We start from the raw sequence: 27,247 nt of genomic DNA, 5'->3' as shown, positions 1-27,247 counted from the left end.
GAGCCCTGCTCCCCACCGCTCCCTGCCCCTGCTCAAGGTTGCTGGCCACAGGGCGTCGGCCCAGTTCAACGAAGGTCAGCAGGACCCAGGCCCCAAAACCTGTCTTTTGATTGAAAACAGATGCTGTGTAGCCACGCCTGGCTCTCATGGAGCATGGAAATCATGCCCCATCGGCAAGGCCCAAGCCCGGTCACCATGGCCTGCCTGCCACCTTCCTGCAGGCCCAGCTCCATCTTAGCCCAGACCCCACGTGCCTTGTCTCCTCACGGGCATCCCTGCCTGCGGGGCGTGAGGGGGGGAGATTGTGCTGAAACATTCTGTCAGGGCAGCTCCTTTTCTTAAAATCCTTAGGCCTTTCCCCATGGCAGCCAGGAAGATTCAACTCCCTTACTCAGCACCGGCCTTGGATTCTTTCCTCCCCGCAGTCCCCACCCCTCCCTCCAGCCAGACCAAACCGTGTGTGACTTTCAGTTATATGCCTCTGGACCTCCGCATGTGCCAGGCCCTTTGCCCACGCCCTTACCCCCCCCACCCCCCCACCCCCCCACCCGCCTTCCTGGAGGGCTGAAGCCCAAGTGCAGTGGCCCTGTCTCCATGAAGCATCCACCAGCCCCAGTGCCCAGCACAGGGCCCCGCCTAGAGAGCCCTCCCCCAGAGCGTGTGGGATGAATCCATCCTGAGCCGGCCTGAGCCAGCTGTGTTTCCCACTGTAGGCTGCATTCGTTGAGCACCTGAACGGCTCCTTCCTGTTTGACAGCATGTATGCTGAGGATGTGGAGGGCAGCAAGCTGACCTGCCTGCCTGGCGTGAGTGAGCTCCTTGAGGCATATCCTTCCAAGTTCACAGCCACCTCCTCTGGCAGAGCCTGGGCCCCATGCCACCCACCTGCCCCTGCCTGGGGCAAGTCCCTTTCCACTCCGGGCCTCAGTTTCCCCATCTCTCTTGTGAGACCCTGGAAGGTAAAACCCCCACTTTGGGCAACGTATGCAAGAGGCAGTGCAGAGCCAGGTCGGCTGAGCTGCTTGGGGAAGTGCTGTCAAGGTTCCAGGGGACACCTGTGTGTCTGGTCAGCATGGCACAGGTCTGTCGTGCTTGACAAGCCAGGTTGTCAGCAATGGAAAATTGATTGAGATGTGTATCCATGGCACTAATCCTCATTGCTCATATATGCTTGTTCCTGCTGTGAGCTTTGCATACACTATTTATAATTTTCTCAACTCCCTATTAGATATGTGCTATTAATTCCACTTTATAGTTGGAGAAGCTAAGCTCGAAGAGGTTGACTTGTCCAGGGTCACACAGTTAGAAACTGAGATTTGAACCCTAGTCTGTGGGTCTAAGAGCCTGCATCCTTTCTCGGTTGGTGGGAGCCCAGAGGATGTGATCTGCACTTGTCATCAAGGCCGTGGCCATGATGACCTGCAGCTGGCTTAAACTGAAAGCTGAGGACTCAGGATAGATGGATAGTGCGGACAGGAGGCAGTGAGTCACAGAGAGGGTCTGTGGAGCTACCTCGCTGGGTAGAGAGAAACTCACTCTTAAAAATGCAACATTCTTGGGGGGCCAGCACTGTGGCCTAGTGGTTGAGTTTGGCACACTCTGCCTCAGCAGCCTGGGTTCAGATCCCAGGTGTGGACCTACACCATTCAGCAGTGGCCTTGCTGTGGTGGTGACCCACAGGCAAAATGAAGATTGGCAACAGGTGTTAGCTCAGGGTGAATTCTCCTCAGCATAAAAAAAAAATAATAACTAACATTCTGAAAAGGGTTGGGGGCATGGGACTGAGCAGAAGGTGAAGAGCAGGACTCTGGGCCAGAGAGAGGGGCTCCCAGCCTGGCTCTGCCTCCTGACAGCTGGGTGACCTGCGCTTACATCTCGGCTGCAGCACCTGCCTGACCTCCACACCGCAGGTTCTGTCCTGCCCTCATGCTGCAGATGAGGAAACTGAGGCCCCGAGAGGTGAAGTGACTTTCCGGGGAGAAGCAGCAGCATGGCCACGACTTCAACCTGAACCTCTGCTTCAAGCCCATAGTCCCCCACCTCTGCGGTTACCCTCAAAGACAGGACCTTGACAAAGGCCCTCTGGACTACACACCAGAGGTGAACATGCTTACTGCTTGGCTCCCTGGCCGGGTGTGGCTTCCCCTGGGCTCCCAGTGCCCCCCTGGCTCCCCAGGTCCCTCCAGGGTCTCTTCTGGAGCTTTGCTTAGCATGTCTCTCCTCTGCCCTGTGGTCTCCTCCCCTCCCTCTGCCTCCTACCCTCACACGGGTCCCATTCCTGGATCCCTCAGACTGAGTGTGGAGATGCCCAACCACCACATTGCACTCCAAATCCTGACTCCTGGCCCTGAGCGGGAGTTCCCACCACCCTCGTCCTGTGCCCTCCCCACAACCTGCCCCTGAGACAGCGTCCAGCTTCCTTAACAGCCACTCACCTACAAGGACAAATTTGTCATCATCTGCCTGAACATTTTCGAGTATGGCCTGAAACAGCAAGAGAAGCGGAAAGTGGAGCTTGACACCTTCAATGAGTGTATCCACGAGGCCATCCAGGAAAACCAGGAGCAGGGCAAGCACAAGATCGCCAAGTTCGAGGAAAAGCACTTGCTAGTAGGCTCCACCCCTCCCCTCCCCCTTCCTGCCTCCTGCTCCAGGTGCTGACGTGGGCCTGGCCTCCTGGAGGGACTGCAGCCCCTGTACCTCTGACAACCCCTGAGGCCCGTGGTCATTGTCCCCATTTGCCAGGGATCACACAGCTCAGTGGCAGAGCCAAGGTTCAGCCTTCCACCAGCACCACCAACCACAGCTGTGCCAGGCCGAGCCTAGCATGGGGCCTGTGGGTTGCTTCACTTTAGGTGGGCCCCAGGGTTCAAGGTAGCATCATTATTCCTGTTAATAGTGGTGTTTTTATTACCACTGCTATTATGGCATGACGACAACTACTACTTTTCTTTTGTTCATTTGTTCATCTAACAGATGTTTTCTGAGCCCGGCTCTGTGCCCCACCCTAGGAGCCATGCTGGACGTGGCTTCTGCCCTTAAGTGCACCCATCTGGCGGGGCGCAGACAGGCCTTCCCCATCGCGGTCGCCAGCACCCTGCGGGAGGGAAGCGCAGGGCACCTTAACTGGGCTGAGGCTCACAGGGAAGGCTGCCCGAGGGAGGAGGCTCTGCTGGCCCAGGCCGTGTGGCAGGGGCTGTGTGGACTTGGTGGAAACTGTTCCTTTTACTTAGCGTTACTTTCAAAGACCGGATTCCTAGGCTGTCCTAAATCACAGGTCTTTGTGAGACTCTAAGGAAAGCTATGGACCTTCTTTCTCCTCAAAAAACTGCTCACACACACCAAGTATGTCAACGCTTGCCTGCAGCGTCAGGAGCTTCCAGGAGCCCATAAAGTCACTCCTGCTTGAGAACTCTTAGTTTAAAGTAGAGCAAAATCCCCTGATGATGCAGGGCACGTACAATGCGGTTGGGGATGGGCTCCCCTGTGCTTCAGCCCTCCCAGCACCGGCCCGCCTCGTCTCATCAGCCTCACCAGTGGCCAGAGGCCTGTGATTCGACTCCGGACCCTCATCATTAGCTTATAGGGAGGGGTGTTACTGCGGGAGTTCAGACCTGTCAACAGAGGAGCACATTTGGCTCACATGTGTGTTTTGTTTGGCCAGCAGAGGGTTTTAAAACATTTTGAACATCCTGCTGACATTAAAAATGGGAAGATCTCACAGAAAAATGTGGTTGCCAGCTTCTCTAGAGGCAGCTGTCTTCACAGCCTGAGCAGCGGTTGTCCCCTCTAGACAGGCTGCGTCTCCAGTCCCCGGTCCCCCAGTCAAGGCTGGCACATCCTCCCTGGCATTTCTTACCTGGTTCCTGTAGCCACTAGATTTGGGATGCCTCGATGTCAGCCGGCCAGCTCCTCCTGAAGCCCCAGGCCAGGCCTGGCTCCTCAGCAACAAGTCCCCTGGAGAATCAGAACATGAGCCAAATCACAGCCAGTGCTACACCCTCGCTGGCACCAAGCCCGACTCCCTAATGTGCCACTTCTCACGTTCAGGGTGTGTGTCCTTAGAGCAGGCCAGTCCCCCTGCTGCTGCGGCGCTGGTCCACATGGCTCCCACAGTGCTGATGCCTTCAAAGGCCACCTCGGATGAGCTGACTAACCGGAATGCTCCTCTCCTAGAGCCCAGAGCAGTGGTTCTCATCCAGCCTGCAGAGGGATCCGCAGGGACCTGACAACATGCCAATGCCCCAGCCCAGGGGACAGCCGGGCACTGGGGTTGTTCAGAGCTCCCCAAGTACCTCCGGTGCTCAGCCCAAGTTGAGCCCACTGTTTTGGAAGTTCACAGACTCCATGGGCCTGAGGCCCCCAGTTCCCTCCCCTCACAGGACGCCTCCTCTGAGCTTGTACTGCACTCGTCCCACCCCCCGCCCCCACTAGACCAGGGCTCACACAGTGCCCCCTGCCAGTTCCCAGCAGGTCACACCTCAAAGCCAATGGGTCAGCAGAATGCTCAGGTGGACCCCTCTCTGGTGACCCTCTCGTGGCCTCCATTTCCTCTTTAGTGAAGACAACCACCTCACGGAACTGTAGTGGGGACCAGTGAGGTGAGCAGAGCCAACACAAAATACATGACAGACGGTCTGTGGTCTGTGTGTAGTCGTAGTCACTGTGCATAGGTAACACAAGTGTGTGGCGCAGACACAGAATGAAAAACGTACCCGGGAGGTGCAGTCAAGTCTGCTTCCAGCCTGTGTGTGATGTGTGTGTGTGTGTGTGTGAGATGAAAATGCAGTAGGCACTGTTCTGCTCTTTACTTTGTTATTTTATCTATCCAGCTTGGCGCTCCTTTCAAAACTTGAATTGCTTTATTTTTTTATAACTGTAAAATATCTCATTGCATGGATGATTCATAGTTTATTAAGCCAGTCTCCATTGGTGGACGATTAGATTTTTTCCAGCCTTTTGCTCTTTCAAACAGTGTTGCAATGCATAACTTGGAGCAAGTGTGATCTGTAGGATGAAGTCCTAGAAGTGGAACTGTGCGTTCTGCTTTCCATATTTCTTGCCCACCTGCACTCCACAGAGGCTGGGCCTCCTGCAGCCTTCCGGCTCCCCGCCTGCTCCCCGCCCACTCCCTTGCCAGGCCCCGCCCACTCCCTGGGGGCCAGCCTTACCAGCCCGCTCATCTTTGTCCATCTGGGACACTCGGGGTCTGTGTTTATTTTCTCTTAAGTGGGGGTGAGCATCACACGTTTTACAAACATTTGTATTTCTTGTTCTGTGAACGATTTGTTCTTACAATATGCCCTTACCCATTTTTCTATTTGGTTTCTGGTCTTTCTCTCTCTGTATCTCTTTGTTTTAAAAAAAATTATTACTTTGTAGGAGCTCCTTATAGGCTGAGAAATTAGCCTTGTGTGGGTGAAATGAGTTGCAAATATTTTTCACAGTTTTTTGTTTATCTTGTCATTTTGTGTATGGTGCTTTTGCCATTCAGAATTTTTAAACTTTCATGTAGTAGAATTTATCAATATTTTCTTTTGTTGTACTTAGTAAAGACTTCTCCACTTGGAGATTATTTATTGAAAACCCCCCATTTTTTCCTTTAGTACTTTTATGGCTTTATCTTTTATGTTTAAATCTTCACTCTGTCAGGGATTTGTTTTTACATAAGGCTTGAGGTAGGGATGGAACCTGACTTTTCTCCAGACAGGGTAGCCATCATTATAAATACCAGTCACCCCCCAAATCATGTCCAGTTAGTCTGTCCTTCGTCATGACTCATACCAAATACTGACAGAAACAAGTCGACATTGCATCCAGGGGCCAAGGCCTCAGGCCTTTTGTTAGTGAACGTCTGGGATTGAGCGCTGGGCTCGGGCCCCAGGGTGCTCCCCAGCCCATGAGCACCCTCTCATTCCAAACGGGCTGGCATCTGTGTGCCACTGGCATCCACGTGCTCGCTGGGTTCTGTGTGGAGCACCTGGTTTTCTCACAGACTGGACCTGTGCTGTGTTTCCAGTGCCTCTCCACCTGTGCCTGCTGCAGCCTTTTGTCAGCCCCTCTTAGTGGAGCCCCACTGTGAGCCAGACCTCACATGCCTGCCTAGTCCCAGGACTGGTGGAGCAGAGGCTGTCTCCCCTCACATGAGGAAACTGAAGCTTAGAGATGGAAGTGGCACACTCCAGGTCACACTGCTAATAAGTGGCCCAGACAGGATTCAGATTCAGGTCCACGTAACTCTAAAGCTATTGCTCCTTCCACCTGGCGCAGCCACCACTAGTGAAAATCTGACCTAACACAGATTGAGCACTTGCTAGTGCTAGCGTCTCCTCTGGGAGCCTTGAGCCATGAAGAGGGTAAGTATCTTTTACGAGTTCACAAAGCTGGCAAGTGGCAGAGCTGACATTTGAACCTGGGCAGTCTGACCCCACAGTCAAGTTCTTACCCTCAAAACCAAATTGCTGCCTGTCATTAACTAATTACACTCAGTTGTGGCTTCCTAAAGCACGCGCTTTTGTTTCCAGAGTCTAAGTGCCATTCGAGATGAGTCTGAGCTGACCAAGCTCGAGAAGAAGATAGTGGAATACAGCGGAGACATCACGGAACTGTTCAACGTGCTCATGACGCTAGAGATGCAGTTGGTAGAGCAACTGGAGGTGAGGCTGAGGCCTCTGGGCACAGATGTGATGCCACTGTGCCCAGCCAGGCTCATCTCTAAGAACCTGGTGATGCAACTGCAGAACCACATGCCAGCTGGAGTCTTCACGGGCGCTCCTCTGCAGGAAGCGTCCAGTGGCCTTAGCATGTCAGACTACACTTTCCTCCTTGTCAGTCCTGTGTTTGCTTTTAATACATTTCAATCATTTAGATTGCAAATGAGTCCTGTGCAGAATGAGAGGTGAGTACATTCCTCTGGAATGTTCTCCCCTATCCCAGAAGAGCCCAAAGCCTCAGCGGGGAGAGGTTTTTTATTAGACCCATGGTGCCATCTGGGTGCTCAAAAAACAAAGTGGACCCCTACTTGGGCATGAAACACAGGCTCCTCCGCATCGCAGCCTGTAGTCGCTGCATCCTGGGGCAAGCGAGGAGCCTGCAATTGGGGACTAAGTAGTGAAATGAAAAGCGCTGCTATCTAAATGCCTCAGCGGCCAGGCCAGAGCAACCTGTGTGTCCACAAGACAACAGGCGGGAGTCTGAAGGGCTGTGATGAGCGAACCTCATTGGATGCTGCCATGGCTGGGCCAAGAGATAGCGCCTAATCAGTTCCTCTCGTGTCAAGTGACATCACAGAAGCAGGAGGGATTCCCCCACCACCAAGCAGATGCTCCCTCCCCACTGGGGAGTGCTCAGGCACCGCAGAAAGCAGCAGGAGGCACGGCAGTGACTCCCAACCTTTTCAAGTGGGGAGATTCCCTTTTCAACATCCCAAAACACCCCAGGGCCTATGCACGGTCAGTGGTACTTGTGTGATCAGTGGCCAAAAAGCTATGAGTGCTTTTCAGTGACCCTATTTTTATTCATTACAACAGTGTTTACACACATTTACACTCAGGTTCATGTGGATGCTCTGTGCCCTCGGCCCACCTGCAGCCCCTGGAGTCTATGGGAGATCAGGGGTGTGACCCATCCTGGGGGCTCACAGGGTAGCAGGTCCACCATGCATCTCCCATTGTTCCCTCAACCAACATTAAGTCCCACTTAGGCCCTGGGTGCCTTGCTGAGCACTGGGATGCAGCAATGCAGGAGTGCCTTCAGGGAGGGAGGTGGAAGCCATGCAGACAGCAGCACGAATGGTGAGAGGTCTGGGGCATTACTGAGGGTTCCCTCTCTGCCAGGTACCTTGCAAAGCGTTTTGTGCAAAGTAACTCATTCGAGTTTCACCACAACTCCATGAGACAGGTACCTCACAGGAAATCCATTTCATAGATGAAGAAGTTGAGGCCCAGGGAAGTTCAATGACGTTCCCAGAATTGCACACATTGATGGAGCTGGGGTACCAACCCAGGCAGTCGCTCTCAGCAACTCCCCTCCCTGTTTCTCTGGACGTGATGGGTGGATGCCAGTGAGAAGCCCAAAGGAAGGGCATTAGCTCTGTGTGTGTATGGGGGCCGGGGTGGGGGGGAGGGTGTGGTAGGACCAGGACAGGTGTTCCTGGCAAAGGGATCAGCATGTGCAAAGGCCTGGAGAAAGCATTGCATTAAACATGCAGGGGTTGGTGAGTAAAAATAGCTGGAGGGTAAAGGAGCTGTGGGAGAGAGGTCAGGAGAGAGCATCAGCTCATGTCTGCCTGGCCTGTGGTTAGAGGAGGCACTGGCTAGGTTCTAAGCAGTGCCTTTTGCTCTGACACTAGGCCAGTCAGGTTCATGTGTAAATATGCATGTTAACTGTGTCCTTTGTCATTTCCAGGAGACCATAAACATGTTTGAAAGAAACATTGTCGACTTGGTGGGACTCTTTATCGAAAACGTCCAAAGCCTATATCCTTTCCCTGACGACCCTCCGTGGGGAGGCCACACCGGGCTCCTCTGCCGCCAGAGGCATGAGGGGAGAAGCGCCTGCATTTTAAACAAAAGGCAGAGAAAAGTAAAGCTTCTTCACAAACTAAGCAGGATACAGATAAGTGGGGTCCCTTCTAGGCGGCCACCTGCAGAATCACCTTCCTGCCCCCGCCCACTGCCCCCAGGTCCCTGAACACTTTGGCAGAGACAGGAAAAAGTCAGTGCTTTATAATCACACTTCACTTTTTACTGGAAATACCTAGGCCCTGTTTGATTTCTGGAAAGATCTATCCTTCCATCAAGGGCTTATTTAATGGTAATCTCTACCTTTGAAATTGGAGGAATGTAAAACTTCCAGTTTTTCACAGGGGGAAAAAGCTCACCTTCAACGGATGGAGATTTGGTACCACTGGACTATTCAAAGGAATGATCCATGGGGTCTGAGGGAGTTCCCTAACCCTCAAAACAAGGTGCCTTGCTGGAGCAAAGGTTTGGGTGCTCAGTAGGTTGCTTTGCGGGGTCCGTTGTTTCCAGTAGAAGATTTGGCATGTTTGTTCTCAAATGAGTGGGAGGCAACACTCCAGAATCCCCACCCTTCCCTCGTGTTGCAGACACACACACTCTGGGGGTGTGGCAACCTCCACATTGAAGACACTGACAAATTATTCATCATAAGTTCATCAGGTCAAATGTCAAGGTTAGGAGCCAACATTTGGGGCATGACCAACCCTTCTGCCACCTGAAATCAGGGCCCTGTCGTGTGAGGGACGAACTGCTGTGCTCCCCCCAGAAGTAAGCCCCTGGTCCTGCCCTCCTGGGCCCGTAGTCCTGCAGGAGACACAAGTTATGGAGGTAATAAATGAGTAGCAGCCAAGCCGGAGACCAGGGCCGGGGGCCTCCCTGATGGTGGGCCAGAGGGTAGATAGGACATTCCAGGCAGAGGAGACAGTCTGTGCAAAGGTCCTGACGACCAGCCAGAGAAGTCTGAGTGCAAGAGAAGGCCATTAGGCCACAATAGGGTGGGGCACCCTTGGAGAGCTATAGACACCCAGAGGGATGGGGTCCCGTCCACCCGCAGCTGTCAGAGCTCACTTTGGCTGCTGTGGGGAGAAGGGCTGCGGGGGGAGACTGCTGCTTAGTCTACTGTCCAGTCAATAGGCCATGGATTGGAAAGAAGTGGACAATGGCGGGACACTGTGAGGAGCCCAGCGCCAAGGGTCAGTGGTGACCAGGTGTGAGGCAAGGTTGGGGGGAGTCAAGATGGCCCTGAGGTTTGGTGTGCGCGGGTGGACGGCTGTGAAGGTGATGATGCACTGGCCCCTCAGAGTCTGCCCTTCAGCCCTACAAAGTCTGTCTCTAGTGAAATGGCCGGGCCCTCTGAGCGCTTGCGAAGGTCCCAGCCCGCAGGTCAGGGGCATGCCTGGCCTGCTCCAACCCTGGCCTTTGCTTAACTTCTGGCTGCACGATGGCTCAGTGCCGGGACCTGGAGAACCACCACCATGAGAAGCTCCTGGAGATCTCCATCAATACCCTCGAGAAAATAGCCAAGGGCGAGTTTGACGAGGACCTGCCCGACGACGTGCGCTCGGTGAGCACTGCGGTGGGGCTGGGCAGGGCGGGGTGGGGCTGGAGCTCCAGCAACACTGGCCGATGCACAACAGACGTGGTCCGTCCCACGTCTGTGGCTCCACTAAACTTGAATATCTCCCGGAGCCTCAGTTTCCTTATCTGCAAAAGGAGACCTTTGAAGGGTGGTGGGCAGATGAAATAGGCTGACAAAGCATGTGGTGGGGCGCTCAGTGGGTCCCAACTAAAGAGGAGCTCATGATAAGTGGGTGGTTTCCAAAAGCTCGTTTCTGTGGGGCTTCTGGCGCTTTCTAAGAGAGGCAGTTACAAATAGAGACTAAGGCCTGAGATTTCCCTGAAGGTCGTCTTAACCCTGGATGCGGCATCATGCTGACCCACTTCCCACCAGAACATCCAGAGACGATGGTCAGCCTGGCCCCTGGGTCTGCGTGCTGAGGAGGCTGCAGCCTTCCGCGCTGGGTCTGGTAGCAGCGTGTGTTCTGTCTCTGGGAAGGGGCCCAGGCCACAACGGAGGGGCCCAGGCCAGACACTTTCTTGTCAGGAGCCTGTTTGCATTCCTTCATCATTCCACTCCCGGGTTCTCAGAGTCTCTCCATCTCCATGTCACTACCAAATCAAGCCACCACTGTCCTTTGCCTGGACCACTGGCCTCCTCGCTGCTTTCTTACAGGCTGCTCGCCACATAGCAGCCAGAGAGATCCTTTGAAAGCCCAAACCATAGCATTTTTTGCTTTTGCATAACACCTTCTAATGGCTTCCCATGACCCTTAGAGTCAGCTCTCACCCTAGTCCATCAGAGCCTCCTGCCTGGCCTGCCTGCCTCAGCGACCTCCTCCCTCCTGATGCTCAGCCACCAGCCTTGCTCCCTTCAGCTGATATTCCGCCTAGCAGACATGCTCTTCCCTCAGGTCACCATGTGTCTGGCTTGTCCTTGTCTTCAGATCTCAGCTCAAATGTCAGCTCTTTGGAGAGGCCTTCCCTTATCACCTTCCTGAAAAGCCATTGTCTATCACACACCCCATTTATAGTTGTCAGAGCCCTTATCACAATTTCAAGCTACCTTGTTTGTATTGATTTGCTTATGTGACTGTTCACACTGCCTCTAGCCTCAAAGAGAAAGCGGGGATGGCCTCTTCACCCGTCACACCCCTTCCCAGTGCCAGCAAAGGTGCACAGCACAGCTGAGGCGCCAGGAGCTCACCGAACCCTGCTGTCGGGTGTGGGCTAAGTCCTGTAGACACAGAGACCAGCAGTCCCCAGCTCCCACGGCCTCCATCTGGGGACCGACAGACACCCAGCACAGCAGTGTGGTGGCAAGGCCACTGTGTCACCAGACTTCCCTCCCTAAACACCCGCCAAATGCTGTTGTTGACAGACACGGAGATGCCATCTTCCCCAAGGCCTGAAGTAAGGCTGCCCCCAAGAGCCCACCCTGGAACCCCTACATGGAGGGGTGTGGAGGTCCCTCATGGCACGGCTCCCAGGTCTGTGACACCCAGTGGGCACAGGACTGAAACATGCTCCCTCCCTAATGACTAGGACCCAGAAAAAGGCGGGCCCTGAAAGTCAGCGGCAGACAAGCAGGGTGGGCTGATGCTTCCAGTGGCCCGCCCTCTCTCCTGCCCAGAATGCTCTGCCTGGTGCCATCTGACACCTGTTCCTGTGGCTCCAGGAACGCTCAGCACCTGCTGATTGGGTGGGCGCTGACTGCAGAGCTCTGCTCCCTGAGGATTCACCACGTGCAGGCGGTGAAGCCTGATGCTCACATATTGACGCAGGCTCCGCGAGCAGAGGAGTCGGAAGAAAGATTTCTTGGACTCTCAAGGTCTGGCAGTAGTGCTCTTTTATTTAGAGAATAGTGTGGAATAGCATGGGGACAGGACCCATGAGCAGTAAAGAGCTGCTGCCCCCATGGGTTGAGGGTAGGGCTAAATTTATAAGGCATAGGTATGTGAGTTACTTCTTTACAAGACAAAGGAAAGAATATGTAAAAAAAGTCGTTAAAATGGTATCAGTGCAGGTGGGGTCTGGTTATTGGGTGGTCCGATAACTTTAGATAAGAATCAGACCGGATTAAGTCAGGACGTCCTGTGCTTCCCGGAGGATGTTGGTGGTGGGGGGAGTCAGCTACATGAGGTTACCAGACAAGCACAATAAACAAGACATTAAGAGTTTCTAGAGATAAGGTCATCCCCCCCTCTTCCTGGTGCAGAGAGGGAGACACCCCCACAGATGGAGACCTCCCTTACAAATGTAAATGTCTCTCGTCAAAGGGCAAGCAAATTCCACTTTTCAGAGCCTCTTTCCTGTCTGCAGTTTTTAAAAGTAACCAGCCCAAAATAGTCCTCATCAATATGATCTCATTTACCTCACCAAAGGCAACAGTTACCATCCTCAGCTTACAAATGGGAAAACTGGGTAAGACTGTATTACCAAGCCAGGTTTGTTTTTGCCTGCCGCCCAGAAAGCCAAATACTGAGACAAGATTGCAGCAGAGAGAGGGTTTACTCACAAGGCAGCCACATGAGGAAGCGAGAGCATGAGCCTCAAACTTGCTTCCCCGAAAAGAGGGACTCAGGGACATTTATGAGGTAGGGGCAAGGCAGTCTGAAACGTGGAGAGAGGTGATGGGAAGTGAGGAGAGGTGAGGTCATTGATAATCCGCGCAAGTGCGGTCAGACTCCATGCCTCGTCGCAGGACCCATGTTCACAAAATGGCGGTATTAGCATGATCTGAGGGTGGAGTTTCTAGCCTCTTGATGTCAAAGGTCGCCTATGGGACATCTGTGTGGGCCCAGTTGGGTTGGTGGTCTCAACCAGCCTGAAGTGGACAAGGAGTTCTAATTCCTGAAAAACAGTTCACACCCCTTTCCATGGTGACCCAGGCTCCAGCGAGACGTTATCTGTAGGAGCCTAGTGGGAGTCAGACAGCATACTGCCTCAGCAGCACAGGTAACAATGGGAGGGTTAAACAGCTAAAAGCCATAGTCAGTAATTGCAAAAAGGAAAAAACTTTAGTACCTAGATACTTAGTCATCAGTGGCTAACTCTTTGCTGGTTTCAGCTGGGTCTCAGACAAGTTTGGGAAACTGCCCAAGATGACAAGCTGTGAGGACCAGAGTGAAAAATATCTGGTTCCTGTTACCTGAGTTTCGATGAGCATGTCATGATAAAAGTCACACTGATGAGGTTGCTCCTCTCTTTAAAACTCTCGTTCAGTTGAGTGACAGTGATGAGCTCATGCTGTACTTAGGGCCAAAACTGCATCATAAAGTCCTTCTCTGCTTTGGAAGGAAAAGCAGAAAACACATGCTCAGGGAGAAAGCCTGGGGCTGGCGGTGAGGGAGGGCCTCTGAGTGGCGCCAGCGTCCACAGCTGCCTGTGGTGAGTTCAGTGTGGCGGTGCGTGTGCTCTGACTCCTCCACGGTGCCAAGGGCACAGAGTGGGCGGCAGGCTGCAGGGAGCCCTTGCAGCTGGAGCAGGCAGCAGCAGGGCGGGCTGTCCCTGAAATCTGTCAACATCCCTGTGGGCGTGTGGCTGCACAGGCAGGGCCAGTGCTCAGGTCCAGGCCATAGAGAGGACTTGCGAGTCCCCAGAAAGTCTGCTCAAGTGACAGTGGGTGTACCCAGGCCAGTAGTCCGTGCGTAGGCTGGGACCCGCAGGCTCCCAGGTCACTGCCCCATCAGCCAAGCAGGGAATGGGCAGGGTGGGATCTCTGCTTGGTCCTCTGTGGCAGAGGGGCCACAGTGTCATCAGGTGCCCTGGGCGGGTGTGACAGAATGATCCTATCCCACATGGGCATGGGGCAGCAAATGGTTAAGCTACCAGCATCGTGGTGGTCCTGGGGAGGGGACCAGCTGAGCCCTTTTCAGAAGTGCCCCCAAAGAAGTTGCTCTGAAAGTAATGTGTCTTTAAAGCTGAGCCCACAGAGCAGGGTGGGAGGTGGGAGGCGCGGCTCAGGGAGCCAGGAGCCAGCCGCAGCTCCTGGAGACTCTGCACACCCCACCTCTGCCTCAGTGCCTTTGACCTGCAGAAACGGGAGGAGAATCTGAGAGGGCAAAGTGACGTAGCTGCCACTCTGGGCCACCTGAAGTCCAGAAACAATGTGCCTTTTAAAATCATTTCTTTAAATCAGATTCCTTTTGTGTTTTACAAATGTCACAGTTTTCATAACCAATTCTAACCTCATCTGTTAAGCAGACTTCACTGCCCACAGCTTCCAAAGCTGCATATTCAAACTTTGGGGGGATGATTTCTCTGCTTGGCTTAGGAGGCCAGATGTGACCCACTTTTTAAAATGAAGAATGAGGATCTTTTTGTGACGGGTAGATGCTGTTTCTGAATCACCGGGACAACCACTCCAGTGCACGCTGCCTGAGGTTTGTCAGCTGGCAGGCTGTACATGTCTTTGAACCCTTCCCAGAGCCTGGCCTGGGACCTTCTATGCGCAAAGGAAGAGCTCAATGGCCTCTTGTCATTTCCCCCACGTGCTGTGCTGGTCAGCCCCCATACGCATCTTCCCATCATCTAGCTTGGCTTTTCCACGTGGGATTCTGTAGAAAAGCAGCATTCCACCAAACATTAACAGGCATTACTCTGAAAAGAAGTCTGTGGCCAAATAAGCTGGCAAACAGAGAGACAAGGCTAGAAGGGTGTATTTTCCACAGGACTTTCCAGAGCCTTCTCTGGAAAAACGCTTTGTGCACTGTGAAGTTCAGGAGGGGCCTAGGGTGTGCAGACTTTCTCAAACGTATTTGACCAAATACTTTTTGCTGAAATATTAGCTTCTCAGAACTCCACAGAGCATGTTTGGAGACTAAGTTAACCACTACTGTCCAGAAGAAACAAAAGCACACAGCCATGTGCAGTCCTCTCTCAAGTGTAGACATTCGGGTCCTCTGCTGTCCTTGGCATCACAAAGCCCGCCGTCCACAGTGGAAGCCACATGTGCCATGTGCTTCGGCGCCTCCCCCTGATCCAGGAAATGATTCCATTCGTTTTCAGCTGTGCCAGGCACACAGCAGCCAGTGTGGACACCTAGAATCAGCCAGGCCTGTTAGAGGGTGGTCACTTTTAACAACTTTTTACTAAAAACAAGGTCAGGAACAAGAGAAGGCAGGGGGCGCCAAGTGTAACTGCAGGTTTGATTTGGTTAACATGAGGGGCAGTGAAGAGACAATGTGGGGTGTACACCCATTGGTTTGTGGGGCCTTGAGACCCTCAGCCAGCCTCATGCTTCCCACCGAGCCTGTGGGATTCATGCAAGTCAGACTTGAGGGCGACCGAGAGAGAAGCACCGTGAGAGCAGATGCCCTGAGGAAGCTTACCCTGAGGGAGCCATCTGCCTTTTCCCTGGAGAAAACATGTTCCCAGCTAGGATTGCAGAGTCGACACCCTCACTGGCCCTTTCTCACACCACTTGCCACTGCTCAGGTCTGGGAGGTGTTGTCCCCAGAAGACAAGCTGTGAGAAAAGTGCGCTGACACAAAGGTGGGCTTTCTGCTGGGCGCCAGGTGGCCGGCCGCTTCTTGTGTGCCTTTTCTCTTCAGCTGACTTTGTGCTCAGGGCCTAATGACACACACTTATTTGATCTTTCTCGCTCACCAGCTTTTTGTCGACAAAGACACGATTGTAAATGCTGTCGGGGCATCACATGACATCCACCTCCTGAAGATCGACAATCGAGAAGACGAGCTGGTCACCAGGATCAACTCTTGGTGTACACATTTAGTGGACAAGGTGAGTAAAGGCCAAGCCGGCCTAGCAGGCTGCCCCAGTTCTTCTGGCTACCAGCCAGGAGAAGTCAACCTTCCCTAGGAAGTGTGTGCTGTTTGCAATGAGAAGTGGGGCAGTAAAATCAAGGATGGCACAAGTCTACACTGCAGATTTCACGCTGCCCAGTCAGACTTTAAAGCGCACGTGCTTCGTCATTTTCCTAACCCTCTCCTCAAACACAGATAAGCGGAGCACAGGAGGCTTTGAACGAAACGAGGGACGTAACTATGCACATTTCAAAGAGCTACTTTCCTTTCCCCCAAAATGGACTCAGTAAAAGATATTAACCAATCATCTGACTTAAGGACATTGGGCTCTGGTTTCACCCCTTAGATTCACAAGGATGAGATCACGAGGAACCACAAGCGAGTGAAGGAGATCAATCAGTACATCGACCACATGCAGAATGAACTGGACAACCTGGAATGCAGCGATCTTATAGATTAGGGGCATGTCTGCCTAGAAGGTTCCTTTTGAAAACACAGCAGTCGCCCTGGCCTGTGAGAACACACACTGCACTGACCACCTCAGAAGAGAATTCCTGGGGATCTCTCAACCCATGACCCCCATAACACCATCCTTCTCCCACCCCTGGAAAAACTTTCAAATGGAGAGAAGAATAAAGGACTTTTGTCACCTTCTCTCCATTCTTTAAAAAAATAATCAGAATTCACATCCATGTTTGAGCAGGAGAAAAAGACCAAGAGGAGCCGCTGGCCTTGCACTGCTGAGAGCAGCTCCAAGGGGCTCTCGGTGAGCCAGACTCTCCGCAGTGGCCTAATGTCAGCTGTGCGCCCCATGCTGTAGGCAGAGGCGGCTGACATGGACCAAGGCCTGCTCTCCAGGCACTGAGGAGTGAAGCAGGAGGGGCTGCACAGCGCAGGGGTCTGGGCCAGCCTGCCAGGGTGGAGGCCATGGCTCCCTGTGGCTCTGAACTTGGCTGCAGGGACTTGAGGACTCTCTGGAGGTTAAGAACATAGGCTGGGCACCCCACGTCACCTATGCAGCCTGAGCTTCATCTGTGAAGTGGGGATGTGACAGTACCTCCTCTGAGCATGGTCCAGGGGTTCAGCGAGAGCACACAGAAGGCGTGGAGAAGCACCAGCATGTGGCCGGTGCCTCATGATTGGAGATGATGCCCTTTCGTTACTCAGGTGTCCAAGGACAGGCGGCTCAGACAGACCTTGCTGCCTGGAACCAGGCTCTCCCTTCTTCCCTCCCACTGGGCCCCGACATCAGGAGATGGCACCTGCCTCCTAGCACCATGCAAGTGGCCAGGTTGGGGGGACTCTTGGGGTTCCTTTAGTGGGACACGTGCACACACCTCAGGTGGCCTTGCCAGGGCTGCCCAGGCTTTTAACCCAGAAACAACATATATTTTCCAATTTCAAGAGTAAATCAATTTTAAAAAAAAATAGTAGGAACAAAGAGAAACAACCAGCTTAGACCAAGACCGACTCACTTTGAAAGATCATTTGATTAAAAGCCAGGGAAAAAAAAGCCTTCAGGCTGAAGGCTGAGGATCACATGCAGAGTTGTCTGTTGATGACGTGATGTCCCCAGGGTGAGGCTCGGGCCACAGGCAGCAGGTATCAGAACGTGCTCTGGGAGGGAAGCTGTTGGACTTTGTTGAAACCGGGACCTAACGAGGAATGGAGAAAAGTGGAGGCACAAATGAAAACAAGGCTCGACACACTTCCAGGGTGGAGAAATATTTAATAAAATCAGAGTCAAGAGAAAGTCACTTGTACAACTTGTCCCCCCTGCTCAGAGCTGGCCCGCAGGGCTGGACTCAAGCTGACTCTGGACAGCTGCACTGTCTTGGGGGCATCTCAGGGCGATGCCAAGTTGGGGACGAGCCAGGGAGTCGTGTGGCTGTGCAGCCTCTGTCCTGCCGGCTGTGTGGTGCGTGCCGCCCGGGCCTCACTCCCGCAGGAGCTTGTGCTTGACTGTGGTGCTCTCGGAGCAGAGGTGGACGAAGAGGGCGCCAGCAGCCGTGCGTGCCCGCAGCTCCTGCAGCTCATAGTCGTGGGCCCACTCAATGTTGCCCCACTTCTGGATCTGAGGGGACGACAAGACATGCTGCTAGGTGAGCGGCTGCCTGCTGGCCAAAGCTACGTTCCACCCCTCTAGCTGGGCCGGGGGCCATAGGCTCCGATCTTACCAAAATACGTGAGGCATACATTGGTGGGGGCAGCAGGTAAGAACACGCAGGTGGCCAGAGCAAGCACCCGTGTTCTACAGGGTGTGGCTGGTCTGGGAGAAGTGTAGTCCAGGCCCAGGGCCGTGGGTGCCCACTACTCGGCGGGCCACGTGCCAAAACCACACGTGTATCTCCCCAGAGGAGGCCTTGACCTGTGCTGTCCCTTCTCCCATGCTTCTTCCCACAAGGACGCCACATGAGACAGTCTGTAAAATGTCATCCACTGTGAGCTGCCTCCTCAGCCTGGGCTGCAAGTGCCCCCGCATGGGTGGGATAAACAGATCAAAGGAGGCCACACAGTTGCTTCCTCTGACTCCTGGGGCGCTGCAGCCCTGCAGCGGCCCCTCTGCTCTGCACACGGGGGCAGGGCTGTGGATTCTCTCTCTGGACTCTAGAACTAGAGGGAGGAACCCTGGACACACAGTGAGTGTGGCTGTCCAGATGTCAGTGTGACTCCAACCCGACTCTGCTGGCTCCGGGCTGGCTGGGCTGCCCCAACCTGTGCAGGAACTCAAAAGCTGCCACAGTATACAAGCTTTCAGCACTTCTGGGCAGCCCAGTCTCAATGAGGACAGCTGTGGCCTGTCATCTGAAGAGCGTGTTACACTTCGAGAGCACTCAAGGAGTAATCCAGATCACTGCCCATCTTGTGGCAGATTGAACATGAAGTTCAGAGAAGGGTGCCCTGGCTCAGCTCCCATAGTCACAAGCAGAGTCTAGACCAGAAACAGGCTTCCTGGCTCCCACCTCCCTCAACTCTCACAGCCTTACACCCCACAGGTCACCCCTCTTCCCATTTAATTGTCTCTAACATCCAGAGGATAGCTAGCCTCTCTTACAATACAGAAACAGTTTTTTCCCAGGTATTTTCCTGAGCAGATGGACTTGGGAAATGGAGCCATTACAAAAGGAGTTTCATTGTCCTAGGAACCAATCTGTAACAGCAATTAACCTTCTGAGGTTGGAGGAATAAAACTCTGATTCTCAGAGTTAAAAAGTGCGAATGAAGGGCCGGCCCAGTGGTGTAGTGGTTAAGTTTACGTGCTCTGTTTTGGTGGTCTGGGGTTCGCGGATTTGGATCCCGGGCACAGATATGGCACCACTCATCAGGCCATGCTCTGGCAGTGTCCCACATAAAATCGAGGAAGAGGGGCAGAAATGTTAGCTCAGCAACAATCTTCCTCAAGCAAAAAAGAGGAAGATTGGCACAGATGTTAGCTCAGGGCTAATCTTCCTCACCAAAAAAAAAAAAAAAAAAGTGAATGACAGGGTAGCAACCCTATTAATTCTGAGCCCACTAATCAGAACCTATGTAAAGAGCAGCGACCTGTGCACCCCCTGCCAGCCAGATGGCCCACTGTGTGAACACAGGTGCGAAGGCTCAGCCTGTGTCAGAGCACAAGTGTGGCTCCCAGTCACTCCAGCAGGACCTGCTCTGCAGGTGTGTCAGGCCCAAATGATGGCGATCTGCCCATGAACCTCCACCTGCAGAGTCGGGGTGAAGGCCTTGGCCCAAATCCTGGCTCCAGCATTTTCCAGGGGTGTGCCCCATGCCTTGGTTTCCTCCTGTGTAAAATGGGAATTTTTACAACAGCCCCACCTGACCAGGTTGTTGAGAAGAGGAGGTAAGGTGATGAGGGGAGAGCTGAGCACGGTGCTGGAACAGAGCAACAGCACTTACTACCATTATTTTTTTATTATTATTACTTGACAATACTTTGGCCCTTAGTTTTGGTTTCTGTTGGTACATGAAAGTAGTAAAGACCAAGTTTACATAAAAACAGATGGGTTAGCCACCCCCCCAGTTAGTCTGAATCGGGGTGGGGGTGAGGCGGGGACGTGAGGCACCCCTCACCTGGTACTCCTCCTCCAGGCGTGACAGCAACACAGCCTGCTCCACGGTCAGGCGCAGGTCAATCAGGCCCAAGGTCAGCACCATGGACTTGAGCTGGGTCACTACAAACTCAATCCCTGCAGGGACACAAGCCAAGTCAGGGCCCAGGGCCCCTACCTGAGACAGGGCCGCTGCAGACCTGCTCCTGTGAGTCCCTGCAGAGAACAGGGAAGGTGCACAGGGCCAAGTGGGAACGGTCGCAGGGAACATCGCTTTTTGGCCAGTTCTGTATCCAGTCGCCATTTTTTCTCCAAGAGCGCTCTGGTTTTCCTTGGGGTGATCCCTCCTCTGCCCCTACCTGGGCTGGGCACATGACCTAAACCTGGCTGTTCAGACCAGAACCTGGCGCAGTGACTGGTTCATGAATGGGCATGTAACCTGGGCCAGGCCAACGAGACAAACTTGTGAATAAGAAGAGGAAGCCAACTTCCTCACATCCTCTCAGACTGAGTAAGAGGGTTAGCATCAGAGCCACCCCCTAGAGCGCTCCTTGACTCTCTGGGCTTCGATGCCCAGGCTCATCACACCCACCCTCCCAGGCCCACAGCAAGTGCCATGCATACCTTGTAGGGCCCACATGTTATAAGACGCCAGGTGGCTGATGAGCACCTCCTGAGTCCTGGCTGGAATGCTGGGCCCCATTATGCTGGTGGAGGAGCCAATCTCCACGCCGTATCTGAAAGGAAAAGGCCTGGGCATGTTCCTATCATGCTTGTCACCCAACTTTTGCCCAGGAAGCAAAGTCCTAAACTGCTGAGCATGTGTATGCCCCTTCAGGGTCTGTCTTGTGGATTCTAGGAGCAACTGCCACTGTGGTTAGTGTCCTCCTGACCTAATAATTTTCTGTTGTCCAAGAGCAAAGCCAGAGGACCAAGAAACTGCCCTGAATGAAGGCACGGTTGGGCACGCATGCAAGCAGGAGGTTCGCTTATAGGTGGCTGCCTGGAATCGCCATCAAAAGCATAGGCTACCTCCTTTTTAAACCTTTTTTTTTTTTTTTGAGGAAGATTAGCCCTGAGCTAACATCCGTGCCCATCTTCCTCTACTTTATTTGTGGGATGCCTACCACAGCATGGCTTGCCAAGTGGTGCCATGTCTGCACCCAGGATCCGAACTGGTGAACCCCGGGCCACCAAAGGGGAATGTGTGCACTTAACCACTGCGCCACCAGGCCAGCCCCCTGCTTTTTAAACCTTTTAAGAAAGTTTTTCACATTTGAGGCTATAAAAGATTTCTTTTATTTGAGAAAGATTAGCCCTGAGCTAACTACTGCCAATCCTCCTCTTTTTGCTGAGGAAGACTGGCCCTGAGCTAACATCCACACCCATCTTCCTCTACTTTCTATGTGGGACGCCTACCACAGCATGGCTTTTGCCAAGCGGTGCCATGTCCGCACCCGGGATCCGAACCGGCAAACCCCGGGCCGCCAAGAAGCAGACTGTGCGCACTTAACCGCTGCGCCACCGGGCCAGCCCCTCAATCATTTTTTTCAAATATTTATCAAGCCTCTACTATATATAAGGCATTGTTTTTGGTCTGGGACATGAGCTGGCTTCAAGAATGATACATTTTTTAGAATAATCCTAACTACATAAAACACAGGAAAAACACAATGGAGTAAAAGCAATTTTTGTATTTTCTTTCATATACCACTGATTTTTTCCCACTGGTTTAGAAATATTCTTGCTGGGGCCAGCTCCGTGGCTAAGTGGTTAAGTTCACGCGCTCCGCTGTGGTGGCCCAGGGTTCGGATCCTGGGCGTGGACATGGCACCACTCATCAGGCCACGTTGAGGCAGCGTCCCACATCCCACAACTAGAAGGACCTGCAACTAAGATATACAACTGTGTACGGGGGGGGGTTGGGGAGATAAAGCAGATAAAAAAGAAAAGAAATATTCTTGCTGAAATTTCTAATAGTATAAATAGAACATAGGAAATGGCCAAGATTTTCAGTAAACTATTAAGGATGAGAAATCTCAACCGCCACAAAAAGACGACAATTTTGCACCATAGCAAAGATCTCCAGGCACCTAAATTATCATTATATTTCATTCGACTCCAAAATGACATCATATCTTCACAGCTCTCACACAGTACTGTAGTTGTTACATTTTATCTGATCCTTCAGTGCAGGGGCGATGCCTTTTACTATAAAACCCAAGGATGCCTGGCACACTGCGGACACTCAGGACATGTATACAAATGAGACAGACATCACTTTTGTGAAAGACGCTATGCCAAAAATTACTCCACGTAAGCTTAAAAATCCTGTGGGCACAGTAGTACCGAGGTAGTAGCCCTTCGAAACTCCCCTTGGAATGAAATTAATTTATTTTGCCACCACATAATAGTCTGTTCAATTTTGCACAAAAGAGTCTTCCTGCAAAGGGAAAATATTAGGTATCATCAATGCCTAGAAACCATACATCCATAGGATAAATGTCATCTGTCATTTTGTGGGAAGATGTCCAGACTTTTCTCCATGTGTGTACATATCATACATACTGTTTTGTGATTTAATTTAATAGCAATTGTGACGATGATAAAGATGGTAACTGCCAAAATTTGACCATTTACTGTATGCCAAGCAAGATGCTAAGCCTCACTTTGTTTACTCCTCTCAACACCCTACGAGGTAGGGATTGTGAGCCCTGCTCACAGACAAGGAAGCTGAAGCTCAGAGAGATCAAGGTACTAGCCCAAGGTCACACAGCCAACCATGGCAGAGCTGGGGCTGTCCCTACACTCGGCAGAGTGCACGCTGATGGCAGGTGCATGGCGGCTGAGAAGACATGAGGAGCATCTTTCCAAGCCCTTCCCTGGACATCTGGGAGGGGCTGAGCCCAGGGCGCTCTGAACTCAGCAAGTCTACTAGCTAAGGGCTCTGGTTGTCCAGCGTGGCTCTCTGACCCCAACAGCCTGCCCAACACCGAGGGGCTGCAGATCTTACCTCTTCTCGGCCCATTCTATGACCGGGTCCCACTCGTTCTTTTGAAGTTCCACTAATGTCTCTGGCTCTTCCACCCTGTAGCTAATTCATTGCAAAAATCACCTTCATTAATAAAAGAGTACAATTCCTTCATTCAGTTACAGACAACAGAAAAGCACAAAAGACAGCAGCAAAAAAATCTTCTCCACCCCTACCCCAGCCCGACAGGGCTTTCCCCTAAAGCAGCGGTTCTCAGTGTGGCCTTAGAGCCAGCAGCAGCAGCATCACCTGGGAACGTGTGAGAAATGTGAATTCTCAGGCCCTGCCCCAGACCTACTGAATCAGACCCTCTGGGAGTGGGGCTCAAGCAGTCTTTTAACAAGCCTTCTAGCAGTTTCTAACGTAAGCTTGAGTTTGAGAACCACTATCCTAAATGCCCCCATGATTATTTGACAGACCAAAGTTTGCAGCACTGTATCCCGGGATCTACACCCACCTGATCCTAGGATGCTGTGCCAGAAGCTCAGTCACTGTCCCTACCCACCCTGACCCCTTCCAAGAGACTGTGCCCTTGGCCACAGACCAAGTTGCCTGCTTGCACCGCATAAGCCCACCTGCCTCCTGGCTATAGAAGCAGCTGCTGGTGTGGACACCTGATGCCACTTGATGCCAGGCTGTGCCACTGTTTTGAGCAAGAGATAGAGAGATGGAGTCAGCTGAGGGGAGCTGAGCTGCAAGGCCTCATGGGATGGGAGCCCAGTGGGCACTGTGGAAAGCCACAGTCTAGTGTGAGCAGAGGGGAGAGGAGAGATCACGAGTATGCAGGAAAAGCTGGGCTCCTGAGAGGAGCAGATGAGTGGACGGACTCTCCCTCACCACCCACAGGGGCAGAGGGAGGAGCTCTGCCATCCAATCTTCTGCTTCCCCTCCCTGGTGGCCCAAACATCCTTCATTTCCTATTAGGGTCACTATATACTGTTCAAGGAAACCCTTTTTGCCTGAACTAGGTTGAATGAGTTTCTGTTCCCTGCAATCTAACGGCCCCTAACGCTATGGAGTTGACTTTCTGATGAGTAACTCAGAAAGGGCACCACTGGCCGCCTCTCCAGGGGCACCTTTGCCCTCAGGCCACAGTGCTATTTCATGTGCCATCCATGAGACAAAGCAGGATTCTAGAGCACTCAGGGCAGTGACATGGTTCTACTCAACCACTTCAGCTATTTCTGCAACTTGCCTTCAACGTCACTAACCAGTTAGCTAAAGAACATAGACATGAGGAGAGAATTCAGAAGTGAAGGAAGCCAGCTCCTGAATATCAGTGTCTGACCATCTGTGTCCAAGCTGGCAAGTAAGGACAAGGATGCCTACATGAGACTATGCCAGTGAGAAGAAGTCCCAGGTCAGAGGCCCCACTGGGAATTGGCAAGTGACCCCCTTGTCCTGGAGCCTGCAAGAGCTGTCTATAGCACCATCCCTAGACCACGGGACAGCAGCTAGGCTGCAGGAGGGGAGTGCCCAGCGCTCTGACACTGCTGCAGCTTGGAGTCCTCCCTTCTAGGGATTTGCAGGGCAGCTAAATGCTGACGTCAAGCAGACCACCTTCCCTGCCCTGTGAGATAAAAGAAAAAGGTCTGCCTCTTCTTCCGCTGATAACTGTCTGGTCAAATGAGGCAAACAGCCCAAGGGACTCACTTGGTCCAAGGGGAATGCCCATCTAAATGTCAATTACCAGATGGTGTCGGTGTCCAGAAACTTCACAGCTGCTCGGATCAGCTGGTCCTTGTTTCGCTGGGTTGGGTTGTCTAAAGACGTGTTGCACAGTGTGGTCTGAATCAAAAGGCAGAGAGCCCTGTCACCACCTGCTGGGCCCAGGCAAAAGCACTGCTTCCCCGAGGACACTGCATCCAACACACAGCAACAGGGAGAACCAGACAGCACCACCAGCCCCGGATCCGAGGTGTCTGCACCTCAGCTGTAGCACATCCACTGAGAGCTGACTGCAGCCAAGCTCCACGCCAAACGTCGCGTGCGACAGCTCATGGGATTCTCACAGTGGCCCTAGGATTAACGAACTCGCCCAAGGCCGCATGCTCTTTACTACCAAGCTCTGTTGTATTTAATTTAATCCTCATGACAACTCTTTGGAGTGGGTGCTATTAATATGCCCATTTCAGAGATATGGAAACTGAGGCCCAGAGACATCAAATTCAGCAAATAAGACATGTCACATTACTGGAACTCAAATATGACGGAAAAGCTTAGGAGCTGGCTCCCTGGGCACCTTCAAAAGCAGGCCACAAATCAGCCAAACCAGGAGCAGGATTATTTTTCCAGATCTGCCTTGTCGACAGTAGCCTTCTCAGGTCCTCTAATGATTAATTTGTAGCCCTGATCACCCTAATTGCCTCAGATAGTCAAAGGAGCAGGCCAGCATGCAGCAGGCTGCGAAGATGTTGAAGAAGCCCACCTGGGTATGTATGTCAAGGCTGAGGACAGCGATGACCAAGACAATCACAATAACTCCAGTGCCGACTGAGTACTCACTCTGTGCCAGGGACTACCTCAAGGATTTTCTATGGATCCTCCCATCCCTTCCTGACCACCACTCCACGAGGAGGGTGCTATTATCACTCTCCTTTCACAGATGGGGAACGTGGGGCTGAGAGGGTGCAGTAACCTGCCCAAGGTCCCCATTTGGAAGCTGCAGAGCCTGGAGCCCAAGATTCTAGCCAGTCCCTGCCCCAGTCTGCACCGGGGCTGGCTCCAGGGGAGTCGACCTCACCTCACCCACCTGCCCCCACAGGTTCTTGCCCTCAATACTGAGTGCCATCTAAACCTCACGCTAGGGGACTGGCTATGCACTGGTGAGTAAGACAGACATGGCCCCGCCCTATGCTTACAAGGCATTGGAGGAGACAGACAATAAGCATGCAAACATAAAACAGTCAATTACAAACTGTGTAAGTGCTGACGAAACAAAGGAACAGCTGTCAAGGTAGAAAACAAGACAGCTGGGCAGTCAGGGAAGGTGACGTCTGTCCTGAGACCACAGGAGGAACGAGCCAGCCAGCAGGGTGTTCTGAGCAGGGGAGCTGCAGGGGCCAGACCACAAGCGGGAACATTCAGTCCGTTCAAGGAGGCAAGTGTGGCTGGAGCCCGCCCCAGAGGGCCTTATTACAATCTGGAAAGGAGTCTCAATCTGTGCCAGGTGCCCTAGGAAGCCAGTGGGCATCAGGGTGTAGGCGTGTGAGCTTGTTACCAGGTGCATAGTGTAGAACTTGATGGTGTCCTGTTGGGAGTCCCATTCAGTGGCCACTGCGATGGCCAGGGCCTCGCTGGGAACAGTAAAGAGCTTGGCTTGGGGAGTTTTCAGCTTTCTGTGGTCCAAGTTTATCTCAAAGCCACCTTGAAAGAGCAAATGAAAAGTTCTCAGGGACTGTTACGTGGAATCAAGTGACCGTTCCTAGATTTAGCTACTTGAATTGGTAAAGACGAAGACAACTCTGAGTTCCTTCACCAAGGGCTTACAGAAACACGTGACAAAAACGCAAAGGGTAATCTCACTGCTGAAAAGGCAGGAGATGAAAAATGTGTCTACTCATTCACTGAAGAAAAAAAAAGAAACAGAGGCAGTCAAAATTTCAGACACTCACCTTCTCCCTGTGTGATGCTGACATTCTGATAAAACCTCTTCCTTTCTGTGAGAAAGATTTTTCAAAAAGGCAGTTTAAGGTAACACGGAGTCAGCTCAGAAAGTGACAAGACCAGTTTGTATCATTACTGCTAATACTGATTGATTGGCCTGATTTTCATAGCACCATTCAAGGTCTGCCCTACGCTATGCGGGATAATCAACGGCTTCTGATTAAAGCTGGGGGAGGAGGGCATTCACTCTCCAGGGCTGAGGGAGGAACAGGACATGCTGGTCACGCCTCTACCTGGCCCCAGGCCCAGAGACAGTCTGATCACGCAGCAGCACGAAGCTGCAGACTGTCTGACCTGACAGACTTTTCCAGCACCTTCTGCTTTAACTTCTAAGCATACTCCCTCTGTGCTGCCCCCACCAGCACTGCCCCTATGACAGCAAAATGTGCCCGAATCTAATGATGGTATCTGAATGCAATAAAGCCAGAGATCCACTTCAGGCAAGACCGTTGCCTCTAAGAAGGCATGAGTGGAAAATCAGCGTGAGCCTGCATGTGTGTGTGCATGTGTGCATGCATGTGGTGCACAGGCAGTAAGTAGAGATCTCAGGAGCATTTCCCATTCCCTCTATCCAATTAATTAACCTAATTTACCAGCTTGCTTGTGTATTCAAGAGGAACTCCAAACATTTCCTTTAAGAAGGGGGAAAATCTG

At 52.5% G+C, this 27,247-nt stretch overlaps 2 protein-coding genes across 18 annotated transcripts in view; one reads left to right on the top strand and one right to left on the bottom strand.

The window, feature by feature from the left end:
* Positions 1-16,503, top strand: part of DRC3 (dynein regulatory complex subunit 3) — a 39,152-nt gene extending 22,649 nt beyond the window's left edge. For all 10 annotated transcript variants that reach the window (XM_070563644.1, XM_070563647.1, XM_070563643.1 and 7 more), the window contains 7 exons: positions 714-826; positions 2,436-2,610; positions 6,525-6,656; positions 8,407-8,477; positions 9,963-10,086; positions 15,693-15,824; positions 16,194-16,503. In XM_070563644.1, the coding sequence (XP_070419745.1) occupies positions 714-826; positions 2,436-2,610; positions 6,525-6,656; positions 8,407-8,477; positions 9,963-10,086; positions 15,693-15,824; positions 16,194-16,307 (861 nt within the window). In that variant the 3' untranslated portion in view covers positions 16,308-16,503. The remainder of the gene's footprint in view (positions 1-713; positions 827-2,435; positions 2,611-6,524; positions 6,657-8,406; positions 8,478-9,962; positions 10,087-15,692; positions 15,825-16,193) is intronic.
* Positions 11,912-27,247, bottom strand: part of ATPAF2 (ATP synthase mitochondrial F1 complex assembly factor 2) — a 22,734-nt gene continuing 7,398 nt past the window's right edge. For 2 of the 8 annotated variants that reach the window (XM_070563649.1, XM_070563650.1), the window contains 7 exons: positions 26,542-26,586; positions 26,148-26,293; positions 24,618-24,715; positions 22,910-22,990; positions 20,521-20,648; positions 19,919-20,034; positions 17,246-17,502 (listed from right to left, as the gene is read on the bottom strand). In XM_070563649.1, the coding sequence (XP_070419750.1) occupies positions 17,365-17,502; positions 19,919-20,034; positions 20,521-20,648; positions 22,910-22,990; positions 24,618-24,715; positions 26,148-26,293; positions 26,542-26,586 (752 nt within the window). In that variant the 3' untranslated portion in view covers positions 17,246-17,364. Of the gene's footprint in view, positions 15,123-17,245; positions 17,503-17,559; positions 17,922-19,918; positions 20,035-20,520; positions 20,649-22,909; positions 22,991-24,617; positions 24,716-26,147; positions 26,294-26,541; positions 26,587-27,247 lie in introns of those variants that run through there. The other 6 variants (XM_008508162.2, XM_008508160.2, XM_008508159.2 and 3 more) reach the window with 4 other exon arrangements.

This window comes from Equus przewalskii, chromosome 10, assembly GCF_037783145.1.
Source record: "Equus przewalskii isolate Varuska chromosome 10, EquPr2, whole genome shotgun sequence".
Classification (NCBI taxonomy): domain Eukaryota; kingdom Metazoa; phylum Chordata; class Mammalia; order Perissodactyla; family Equidae; genus Equus; species Equus przewalskii.
Note: the sequence above shows the minus strand (reverse complement) of the source record. Positions and strands in the feature narration are given on the sequence as shown.